We start from the raw sequence: 12,121 nt of genomic DNA on the forward strand, positions 1-12,121 counted from the left end.
CGCACCCCCCAGGCTGTTTAATGTTGCAGAGATGGTGCATAGTCAGGTGGGATTTGTGAGAGAGTTAAGAGAGACAAGCCACAACAATGAATGTAAAACTAATACAACCTCAGAAAGGAAGTTGAACTTCACCAACAATATCGGCACCCCATTTCCAATCCTCCCACCCCAATCCACTGGAACAATGCTGCATATTGAGGACTTAAAGAAATCAAAACTGTTACCAAGGTTTACCACATAAAACAAACATCAAGACAGATATGTTTCAGATGGGACCAACAGACATATCAGATGACAAATACATTTTAACATAAACTCTGAATGTTTGCGGGTGGGGTAGAGAAAGGTACTTTCTGCAGTTGGAATTGTTTAGTTTTGTACTGATGTGGAACAGCATACTCATTCCACGCTCGATATGCACTTCCGTCACTTACCCTATCCATGTCAGTTCTACTCTACTCATCTCAAACCTAAAAGCTTATTTCTAGCCCTTTAAAGAGTCATTATACCTTTAGCCGGTGGCTCCGCCTCTCTTCGAGGTTTGAGCTTGGGAAATTTTTCTTCAGGGACAACTTTCTTAGGTTCCTCTGGCACTTTAAAGACAGATTTCACTTTAAAGAATTGTTTTTCTTCATTCAGACCACAAAACATACAAACCAGAGAGGAGTGACAAAAACATAAAAGATTCAACGCTTCCCAAACTTCAGACATTCTACAATATCTTAAAAGGAGACAATGACCACTCTTCCCTCCATGCCCCTTAGTCAGTGTACTTATAAAGAGAGCAAGACAAGGCAATGCTGACGTATGGAAAGGCTGCTGTACCTCTCGCTCTCGGAGGCTCCTCCTTTTTAGTTACAGCCACAAGAACTTTTTCTTCTTGGGTAATTTTCATGTGCCTTTCGGTCACTTGGAAGATAATTTAAAATTAGAATTCTATAACATTTAGAGTAAAATACACACAAACATACATACATACATACATACATACATACATATACATATATATACATATACACACACAAACATATTCATGCACACACATATATACAAGCCAGAAAGTACTGTGGTTTTAGAATAGAAGAATTTATAAGGCACATACAACTAAACAGCACAATAAGTAAGTAATACTTTATAACACCATAATACACCACCATCACAAAACAGACACTAACAATCTACATAGAAAAATTATGACCTAATAGATGGTGGCTGGAAGAAGAATGATAAGACTCTAAGTTTTTATTTTTTCTATAGGGGAATGTCATTTACCTTTGGTTGAGGGAGGTTCTTCTATCTCAACTACTTCTGCAGGAACTCTCTTTTCTGGAACTGGTTTCTTTGGTTCTTCAGGTGCTTTGAAAACATCAGGCAGTGTGGTCAAACATGGTGCAAAGAGTGCCAAACCTATGCATAGTTACTTTCTTCCCAATGTGATAAAGATCTGAAGAGTGCATTAATTTACTATCAAGACAGGGAATGAGGTGTCACCTAAGGGTAAAGTGGACCCCAATATACCTTTGGCTGGTGGCACTTTTTTAGGAGCTGGTGCAGGAACTTTCTTCTCTGGTACGATTTTCTTTGGTGGTTCAGGAACTTTGAAAATATTAAGAATATTGGTTTGTATTCTTTTAGAAAGTGTCATTATTTGGGGGCCACAATACCCTCTTTGTAAAGATCTCACGCACACACCAACATGAATGACTATACTAACAAAGTGTTTGTACAAATTCTGACAAAACCTTAATGATGCATACAGATGTCACCAGACATGTCAAGACAGACAGAATTGCGCATCTGTAAGAGAGACTATACCTTTAGTGGGTGGAGGCTCCTCAATTTTAGCAGGGACTTTTGGTTTTGGTATAATTTTCTTCTCATGCTTCTCAGGCACTTGAAAAGATTATAAATATATACTTGTAGAAAATGTACAGTTTTTTCCAATAAATATGTAAGAGACCTTTTTTATTACTCATGTTATTTATTATTTGTAATATGGATGGTAAATTATATATAGGAGAGCATAACAAATGTATGGATAAAATATTTAAGAGCTGGTATACCTTTGGCTGGTTCAACTTCCACTTTCTTAGAGATAAAGTGCATCTTTTCTTCCACAACATATTCCTCCGGCTCTTCCAATACTTTAAGGACATCGAATTCAAAGAAGAAAAAATGTGGACATTTTTCACATTTAGTTTTAACCATAATTTTATCACTTAAAAACAATAATCAACATTGCCAAACTTTATCATTTGCTAAATCCCTGATTGTTTCTATTTAGAATACCTGAAGAATATCTGAATCCGAGCTAATACCATAATAAAGAGTACTAGCTTCACTAATTTATTGTATATCACAGAGACAGTAAGGCGACAGTTCACGGGAATAACAGGGCATGGACATGACAAAAAACAAGTTCAAGTGACTAAACAAACAGCACAGGATTTGAAGCTAGGAGTTTGTTTGTCTGTCTGTTTTCTTTTAAACCTAACACTCTAGGTTTGAAGGCAGAAAGGCAGAAACATAAACTTAAAAGTAAAAAGCAAGATAGTTCATGCCCTTGCTCTCCAGTTTTGTGGGGTAGCTGTGATAGAAAAGACGGGAGACTTTATATGACGTTTTTTGAGCCTGTGTGTATAAAGTTTACTGCAGAATGATTATAGAAAATGCCAATTCAAAACAACAGTGCTGCCTAAAATGCAAAGAAGCTTCAGGTCCTGCCATCTTTTCAGCTTAATGCAGACACAAGAATCCCTGAGCATCTTGCTCTTCCTTGCTTGAGTTTGAAGCACCAAGAGTCTATATAGCATCTTGTATCAAAAACTGAAATGGTTCCAGACCTATGAGAGGAGACATGATTCCCCAAACATTTCTAGGAAGAATAGACTTCAAATCTACCAGCTTCCTAACTAGGCCCACTTTTGTGGTCTATTCTAGGAAATGCAGCTGAACCATTAGGTTTGTTTGGGAATCATGGCCTATCCTTTGCATTCTAGATTATTTTACTAAGTTTGTAAATATTGGATTTTATGTGGTGTTTTCTTCCAAGTGAAAAAAGGGAATATGAAGAGTCCCCATTTATTAGACAGAGTTAGATGTACTTGAGAACAACTGGGGTATTCAAAATCTACTCAACATCAGGGAGGGAGTTATGTTGGTAAAGACCATACCCATTTTCCTTTAAAACAGAGCTACCCTTGTCCCTTATCAGGAGTGTTCCTTTGGATATACAGCATTAGCTAGACTGTGGGATTTTCATAGGGAACCTAGTAGTATTTTATTTGATCAAAAGTGAATCACAACAAGATGAAATTTACTGTTTCAATTGTTAAACGCATCAGAGAATTGTCTTTATAGCTGATGGAACATCCGGACATGTCTGCCCAATTGCAGATGCTACGTGATTATTTTTGTTATATATGGACTAGAGGAAAGATCCTTCGGTTTTTGACAAATATGCCTTTGACTTTTGGAAGTTACTATATTATCTATTTTCTTGTTTCTTTTTAAAAAGTGAATAAGTGAATTAGGAACTGGATGGTCCACTCCTGTTTGTGTGTTGCGGAAAACATGGTTTGAGAAATAGCATGTATATACCAGATAACCAAGGTGAAGTGTCTAGCAGCCTACCACACTGGAGCCAAGTCCTTATAAAAGGAGATAACCCCATGAGGATGCCCACTCCCTTCGGTTAAAGCCATTACCTCTGAATAGCTAAAGAAGAGAAGGAAAAGAACTTCATAGGGTGTTTACTCTTATGTAATGAATGCTCTTGCATCTTTTATTTTGATTTAAAAGATACCTGTACTAAGGCCCGTGTCATGCCTCTTGGATGACTTTCATTATTATCCCCACAGCAATCATCCCTCACTTATTTCTGCCATTACCTTCATATTCTGTGATCTCTGCTTCCTCCTCCTCTCTTTCTTCTTCCCTATACACCGAAACAGACACTCTTTCCTCTTCCTCAGAGTAAGTCCATTCCTCCTCTGTAGATGGGTTAAAAGATAAGATGTGGTTTAAGCTCAGTGGGCAAGAATACATCCCCGTGGCCATGTGTTCACTACGGATAGATGAAGATTCTTCTATCTGCTTAGGACATGTGACTTATCTAACTACAAGAGGGAAAGAGACAAGAGGAGACCAAAGCTCAAGACCAAGAGAAATACTTGAATTATGCCCCAGAGCGTCCAAATTAAAACGATTCCTTTTCAACAGTGCATCCACTTTATAAGAATGACTCAAGATCAAAGTAGACACAAAAGATAGTTCCAGAAGGCTACAGCAGGCAGATGTATTCCAAAACCAAGAGGATGAAAACAAGTTCTCACGAAAACATTTACATCCTAGAGGAGAGAGTCCTCCAAGGGATGTGCTCACAGATGCCGCCTGCCTCCCTTCCGGTTATATACCTTCATGCCGCATGAGTTCCACTCTCTGAGGAACTGCCACCGATAGTTTTTCTTCAGCAGCAAATCTCTCCTCTTCTACAACAGTTTTCTTAGAAACTTCAGCTTTAAGAAAGCATCAAAGTTGAAGCTTAAAAATCAATAATGACACCAATCCCCCTTCTCCCTAGAGTTTGGGAAAGCGTTGCACTCTGCCACTTTCATTAGCAAAGTGGATGAAGACATTACACATCCCAAGGACACACACAAGAAAGTCTCTCAGGAGTGAGACAAAGAGGGAACACACTAAACCAATGTAGCAAGAACTCACGCACTAAAAGATTTCTTTAGAAGATTGAGACCAATCCTACCTCGGGGAGGAGCTTTCTTAGGGATGGGAACTGGTACAACCTCCTCAGGAACAGGTTTCTTAGGTGGCACTGGCATTTAAGAAACGTTATGCACCGTTAGAGCTCTGATGCTCTCCCACCGAAGCCCAGCACAGAGCTTGCCCCCCACGCTCTTCACGCACCACAAAGCTCACAAATCATCTTTGCCTTGAAGCATAACATTGTAAAAGATAGCTTTTGTAAGACAGTTGGCAATACCTTTTGGTGGGGGGACTTCCTCTTTCCTAGGAACAGGTCTTTTTTCTTCGGGAACTTTCTTCTTTGGTATTTCTGGTACTTGAAGAATAACATTTATATATATTTTAAAAATCTTATAGGCAAATGAACATAGAACAGGCAGGCCCACAAAGAAAGACATGCCATTAAAGAAGCTTGGAGGAAAGACACAGTTATGGAGATGCAATGGGGTACCTGCTGGTGGTGGGGACTCCTCTCTTTGAGTAATGATGGTTATTTTTTCTTCTGTGACAACTTTCTTCTGTACTTCAGGAACTTGAAAAGACATTTGTAGAATTGGGTTTATATTTTTCAAAGTAGCTAATCTATAATTATTTTGAAAGAGCCTAGACAGGTAAACACTTTGGTTGTGTTGTCACTGATCATAACACACCCACTTTGAATTAAACAGACTAGTTAACAGATAAACAAACAATGTTTTGCACTGGAGACATTAAAACTGGGGTCCTTTATTAAGCAACTAACCATACCTTTAGCTGGAGGGGCTTCCTTCTTTTTCACAGGAACAGGAATCTTTTCTTCAGGAGCAGGTTTCTTTGGAGCTTCTGGGACTTAAAGTTTTAAAATAGCAGGTCAGTGTGGGCATGTTTCATTCCTGTGAATGAACAGAGGCACATCTCCAAAGCAAAACACAGTGCATTAATGTTATAGACTGTTCATTGGTATAAGTAGAAAGATTCCACATTAAAGTCAGAGAATAGTAACTGTCACATACAATGTTTTAGAAGCATTTAAAAGATTGAAATGTGTTATGTGACAGAAGTGTATATAGAATTAATTCCTGTAGTTTATAAAATTTATTCCTATATGTTAGTATGATTTTTTTGTGTATATGTGTACATGTGTATATTGGTGCATGTTATGTATATGTATGTTTTGGGAGGGTAAAAATAACCTTGGATGTTATTTCTCATGTGCTGTGCACTCGCTGTTTTCCTTCAACACACCATCCTTCACTGGCCTGGACCTTGCCATGTAGGCTATATTCACTGACTAGTGAGCTCCAAAGAAGGTCAGTTGTCTCTACTCTCCTACCCTCAAGTGTTCTGGGGTACAAGTATTCCACTATAGTCTTTTATTTATTCTATTTAAGACAGGTACATGATTTCCAAGTATCGAACATAAATGGTCAAGGCCAGCGTTTTACTAAGTTTGCTCTTCACCCTCTTCAGAATGATTTGATGCAAACAAATCAGCTGAAGATTATACCAATAATGGAGAGTATGTGTAGAGCATGTAGGGAAAAGGTTTCTTCATACATTGTTTTGAAAGAGGGATAAATCATGACGCCTTATGACCTTTCTAAATAACGCTGTAGAATAGTCATACCCATGTAGCTGTCCCCTGCTATGGCATTCTGAGGTTCTGTTTCTGGTTGCCTAAAGTATAACCAAAATGTATGATACCCTCTAGAACAGGTCCCTCAGTAGGACAGTATGCCAATGGCTGTAGGGACCTTTATATCATAAAATGTTACGTATGTGTATACACAGGTGTTTTTCTGTAAGAAATTCTGTCATTTAGAATACACTCCCAAGTATTTATAGTAGCTTTAAAGAATTCCAAGACACACAGGAAAATAAATGTCAAAACTCTGTTCTACCCTACTGAAGACTTGCTACATTCACTCTCCCATTAACACAGCCTCCCCTCGATCTCCTCATCATGGACACATGACAATGTCTTATTGAAAAAGACACATGAGTATGAAAGAGATGTTTGGTTGTATAAACATGTCTGTAAAAGATGTTCCACAAATTCTTCTCAAGGATGGTATTAAACATTTAAGGTTTGACATAATTACTTTTTAGTACACTTTTTTGGCACTGCCTAAGGAATGTTCAGAACAAGAAATAATATTTAACAAGGGTTATATCCCCAAAGTTGACACACGTTTTAAACATGAGGAACATGCTGAAGAGATGAGAGACAAGGACAACACAGTACAAATGAAGACTATGCAAAGCAGAGCTGGCCCCTGGGGTGACAGCTGTCTCTACCAGGAGTTTTGGATACCTTTTGGAGGAGCAGCTGGCTCTTTCTTCTTGGGAATAGGAACTGGCTTTTTCTCCTCTGGCACAGGTTTCTTGGGAACCTCAGGAACTTTAAAGATAACATTGTTGAAACAGTGTTGAATGTTACAGTCTTCTGAGACACTTAAGATTATAGGAAAGCACAACTCCTCATTAAGAGCTTAAGAATTAAAAAGTAGTTTAGTGTGCTAAACGGAATGCTTAGTACATCAATAGCAGGCAGACATCACACACATGACACGAGGTAGACAAATACGCAGTTTGGATGGTCTGGCATGTAAAGCTGTTATTAACATGTGTTACCACAAGTTCATTAAATGGATAGATGGGGAGTTAAACATATGAGAGATTGTTTACTGATGACATGTTGCCATTACATAGGTCTCACATACAAAAGATCCAAAAAACGACAGAACCCAAGAAATTCTACCTTTGGCTGCTGGGGGTTCCACCTTCTTAGGAATGGGAACAGGGACCACTTCTTCTGCAACTGGTTTTTTAGGTGGTTCAGGGACTTTAAAAGAAATGAACTATTTGAGAAACTGCTCATCTTGATAACACATGTATTCTTATAAGATAGGAACAAAGAGTAGATGTTCCTCCTTTTTGCCAGCTGGATACAAGAAAATTGTATTTCAGAAACCAAGATTTGTGGAGATGGCTGAATGGCCAAGTAGAAAAGGGACAACTGTGATTGTCATTTTAATGGAATGGGTTTCTATAATGGAAATAGTGGAAGAACTCCACTTTAATGCTTTGTTTAAAATCATTTGTATGAGAACAATTAGGTGATATTAAGTGTTTTTTAAATTTGCCTGGGGAAAGAGGATATGACTTTGGTGTAGAGTCTACAGCTTTCCCTCCTTCCCTCCCTCCCTTCCTTCCTCCTTTCTTCCTTCCTTCCATACAGGGTCTTACTAGGAGGTCCAACTGGTCTGGAATTTGCTTATGCACACCAGGTTAGCCTCAAACTCACAGAGATCTGCCTGCCCCTGCTCCTTACCATTGGGATTAAAGATGTGCATGACCTTGCCCAGTGGTTACTGTATCTTTCCATTTCAGTGATGGGGTAAATACTAACACACCTGCTGACAGTCTGACTAGTACTCTACAGTTCTGAGTTAGAAAGATTTGGCCAGTAGGCAATCATCCTACTGCATCCTTGCTGCACAAAAGCAGCTGCAGACAACCCCAGAAACAGAGGGAGTAATAAAATGCAGAAAAGCCAGAAGTTTTGAGTATTAATGAATTTCTAATATAATTTACTTAAATGATAAATTTACAAGGCTGAGTTTTTAATACTTCTGGTGTACTTAACTCCTAACTGAGAAGATTCTTCACATTTTAAATGAGCCTTTGGTAAGCTGGTGTGAGGGGCTTCTTCACATCTTATCTCCAAATACATATGTCACCAGATTGAAGTGCAGAGAGAGGGAGTGAAGCCTTGTGTGCTTTACCCCTGTGCTTTTATGGTCATTCTAATTTCTCTCCAGTGAGTTCTTTGTCCATCCAGTCAACTGTGTGACTAGTTCTGATACTTAGCGTCAGTGTAGTTAAATACTGAATTTTGCCTGAAAACATTTTAAACATAGAATGAGTTTACTGATACCTTTGGGTGTTGGTTCAATCTTTTTGGAAACCGCAACGTGAATTTTCTCTTCAGTGACAGTTTTCTTTTGCACCTCGGGGACTTTTAAGAAAATACACATCTTAATTACTGATAGATCATGTTGTGTATGGCAACTATAATTTACTAAGAATACCAAACAAAAAAATAATTAAAGGCAACAGACATGAAAGGGAAACGATAACAGAGGAATACAAAGAGACAGAAAAACCTACGTCATCACACAATAAGCAAGAAGGGAACTGAGAAACTCTGGTTTTTGCTCTGAAACTGTGTCTTCAGCTCTCAAATTCAAAACTTCCATATACCTGTGACAGACACCTCCTCCTCTGTGTGAGAAGCAAAGAACATCTTTTCTTCAGAGATAACCATCTTCTTTGTGTGCACAGCTGGTACTTTAAAAAGAGCATTGCCATGTTAGTATTTCCTTTTCTAGGACAGGACATCAGATGCGACACAGACAGTATACCACATGATGATATACAATATGCAAATCTTTAGACACAGATTGAGTGGGTTAGTATGATAGATTAAGAACAAATCTAGTTTCAAGTAGAAAACAAATCGTGTTTTGCTCTCTCTGGACACATGACCATGCAGTCTCCTATCAAGTACAATTAAATGAGAATCAAATAGCCACAACTTCTTCACATACAATGCACCACTTCCCCAAATATATTAGGATTAATTTATACAAATTAAAGAGTGGAAAATATTACATGCAATGTAATACACTGCATGGTAAAGTTAGAAGATTACTCGTTAAACACAAAACCTTCCTTAAATTAAAAAGAAAGTCATTTCTAAGCAAGACCAAAAGCAAAAATAAAGTTATTGAATTATACATAGGTATAATCCAAAATAAAATGTGTACTACACAAACTGAAAAGTATTCATGGTGCTTTTGGATAATTTAGCAATGTATGTTCAGGTATCCAGATGCATAGACTACAATAATTGGAGCTTGTAGCTTTAAATAAAGATGTATACCTTTCACTTCAATTATTTCCTCCTGCACCGGAGTCCGGGAAGGTTTTTGTGGAACAATCTTCTTGGAAACTTCGGGTACTTTAAAAATATGTACAAATATATTTGTATTTGTGAAAGATATTTCATAGCACAAAATATCAAAAGTATGTCAGCTTGGATAATTATATAAATAACATGGTGAGCATATATCAGAGAGCAGATGACTTATGTACATGTTACTAGAAGATTCTTTAAATGGTATCGATACCTTTGGTGACTTGAACTTTTTCTTCCTCCATTCTCCGAGTAGTCTTTTCAACTTTTTCAACTACTGGCTTCTTTACAACTGCAAATATTTTAAAGAAATTGCAGTACTTTTAGAATTTCTATTAAAATCCTCTCTCTTGCTCTGTACACATATGTATGTAAATATGTATACAGATATACATAACACTTTTAGAGACAGGCAGGTTTGGTGTTTTTGACCTTAAGCACAAGTTCCTGGAACTGTTTATGTTTACTTTAATTTTACTGTAACATTCTTTTATCTTAATTTTTTTTTGCTATTTCGAGTAGATATAAATTCTCAAGAGAAAATTCATAGATACAATAACCTCAGAGAAGAAGTTGTGCCTATTGGATTTAACTGTTGATTCAGTCATCCTTGCCAAACAAGCCATGATAAGGACAGGAATACTCTGACTTATTTAAATGATTCTAAAAACATACCTTTGGGAGGTGGTACTTTCTTTTCAGGCACTTTGGCTGGGATTTTCTTCTCATGTAATTCTTTAATAAAAAAAACAAGATAAACAAAGATGCTTACATCAGTCGATTCTAATAGGATAGGCTGTGTTTGTTGAAGATGATAAAAAGCTAAGAGTAATTTAGTATTGTGTAAGGAATTCTTCATGTTGGGGAGGGTGTGACCAACATAACTCTAATGCAAAATTTCATGACAAAATTAAGTATCATGGCACCTGGGATGTAGCCTTAGTACTGGGGTTAAGTGGTTCAACCTGCAATGAGATAGCATCATCTCACTTAGAGATGATGTCTACTCTAGAGATCAATGGATTTAAGATCCATAGCCTTGGAGAAACCAAAATGATCATCTTCTCTTTCAGGCCCATCGTACATAAAGTAATAACATCAAAAGGAGCAAAACTGAGGTGTAGAGGAAGAATGACCACCCAGTGGATGCATACCTTCATGAACCTCCTTCTGAACCTGAATTATTTCTCTTTCATGGTAAATCTCTTCCCATTCTTCTTCCCCTTCATCGTAACCCTCTTCCCTCTCATAGTATTCCTGTCCTTCTTCAAAGTCTTCCTCCCATTCCTCGTGGACTTGCTTTCTAGGTTCCACCTTGATCTCTTCATAGTCTTCATCTGGTTCTTCATAATACGGTTCTTCATATGGCTCTGTGTATGGTTCCATTTCCAGCTCCTCATAGGGCTCTTCCCAAGGCTCTATGTGAACTTTCTTTTCGTAGACTGCTTCCTCTCGTTCATACACGGCCTCTTTTTCTTTATGGATCTCTTTCTTTCTGGTAATGGTTGTTATTTTTACCTCTTCAGCCTTAGAGGACACATCAATAATTTCAGATGCTGAAAGACAAGAGTAGTGGGGGGAGGAAGAGAAGGAGAAATCATATTAATTGCACCCATTGGAGAAAGCTTTATCCAAGGGAAAACCCACAGTCGTTCAGTACTAAGCACCACAGATGCTGTAGTATTAGGCTGATAATCACTTATGGTTTGCTTTGTATGGGTTCTATTTTATTAACTAGGCAACATGACAGTATCAAAATGCTCTTTGCTCTTGATTTGAGGGTTTTCTTCTAGTGTCAAAAGTATAGATTGAATAGATAGCTTCACATTGTTATACCTTCCATCATGTTATGTGAACTCCAGTTTGGAGAGCTCCTAGCAACTCCCCAGAAGGTATGAGATCAATATTACTTATAAATCTTTAATACTTTATGGATTATAATGTTAAGTTTAGAAGGGGTTCTTCCCTTTCCATCTGGGGCTCCCTTTCCCCGGGAGGAACACTAGAAATAGCCATTGTTTCCAGCCTCTCTCACAATGGCCGAGGGAACTTGAAATTTTTACAATAACCTGGAAACCCAATATTTAAAAACAATAAAGAGAATACATGCAAACTTCAGGAGTACATTATAAAATGCTAATAATTCCTTTTTTACTTACCTTTTGCTGGAATCATGGGAGTAGGAGGTGGAGGCTTCTTGGCAACTTCTGGAACTTCAAAAAACACAAAGTGCATGTTTACATTTAGACTGTGTTGTTTAATGTCTACCAATCTAGAGCACCATCGTGGTCCTTTGCATAATGGTTTGTTACTCATGTAGCATCCCTTACAGGAGTAGCATAGAGCCCCCATCATTTCCAAACCAAGCTAATATGAGTTGCTATGACAAGTCTGGGTAAC

At 37.8% G+C, this 12,121-nt stretch overlaps 1 protein-coding gene across 1 annotated transcript in view; it reads right to left on the bottom strand.

Moving 5' to 3' along the window:
* Ttn (titin) overlaps positions 1-12,121 on the bottom strand; it is a 269,037-nt gene that overhangs the window by 147,138 nt on the left and 109,778 nt on the right. The window contains exons 108-128 of the mRNA XM_076928942.1: positions 11,881-11,934; positions 10,876-11,277; positions 10,397-10,456; positions 9,936-10,013; positions 9,689-9,766; positions 9,007-9,093; positions 8,681-8,761; positions 7,502-7,585; positions 7,055-7,141; positions 5,509-5,589; positions 5,213-5,293; positions 5,000-5,077; positions 4,763-4,831; positions 4,416-4,517; positions 3,891-3,992; positions 2,064-2,144; positions 1,816-1,893; positions 1,519-1,596; positions 1,273-1,356; positions 826-909; positions 510-593 (exon numbers count right to left, since the gene is read on the bottom strand). Of these exons, the coding sequence (XP_076785057.1) occupies positions 510-593; positions 826-909; positions 1,273-1,356; positions 1,519-1,596; positions 1,816-1,893; positions 2,064-2,144; positions 3,891-3,992; positions 4,416-4,517; positions 4,763-4,831; positions 5,000-5,077; positions 5,213-5,293; positions 5,509-5,589; positions 7,055-7,141; positions 7,502-7,585; positions 8,681-8,761; positions 9,007-9,093; positions 9,689-9,766; positions 9,936-10,013; positions 10,397-10,456; positions 10,876-11,277; positions 11,881-11,934 (2,013 nt within the window). The remainder of the gene's footprint in view (positions 1-509; positions 594-825; positions 910-1,272; positions 1,357-1,518; positions 1,597-1,815; positions 1,894-2,063; positions 2,145-3,890; positions 3,993-4,415; positions 4,518-4,762; positions 4,832-4,999; positions 5,078-5,212; positions 5,294-5,508; positions 5,590-7,054; positions 7,142-7,501; positions 7,586-8,680; positions 8,762-9,006; positions 9,094-9,688; positions 9,767-9,935; positions 10,014-10,396; positions 10,457-10,875; positions 11,278-11,880; positions 11,935-12,121) is intronic.

The sequence above is a fragment of the Arvicanthis niloticus genome, chromosome 2, assembly GCF_011762505.2.
Source record: "Arvicanthis niloticus isolate mArvNil1 chromosome 2, mArvNil1.pat.X, whole genome shotgun sequence".
NCBI lineage: Eukaryota > Metazoa > Chordata > Mammalia > Rodentia > Muridae > Arvicanthis > Arvicanthis niloticus.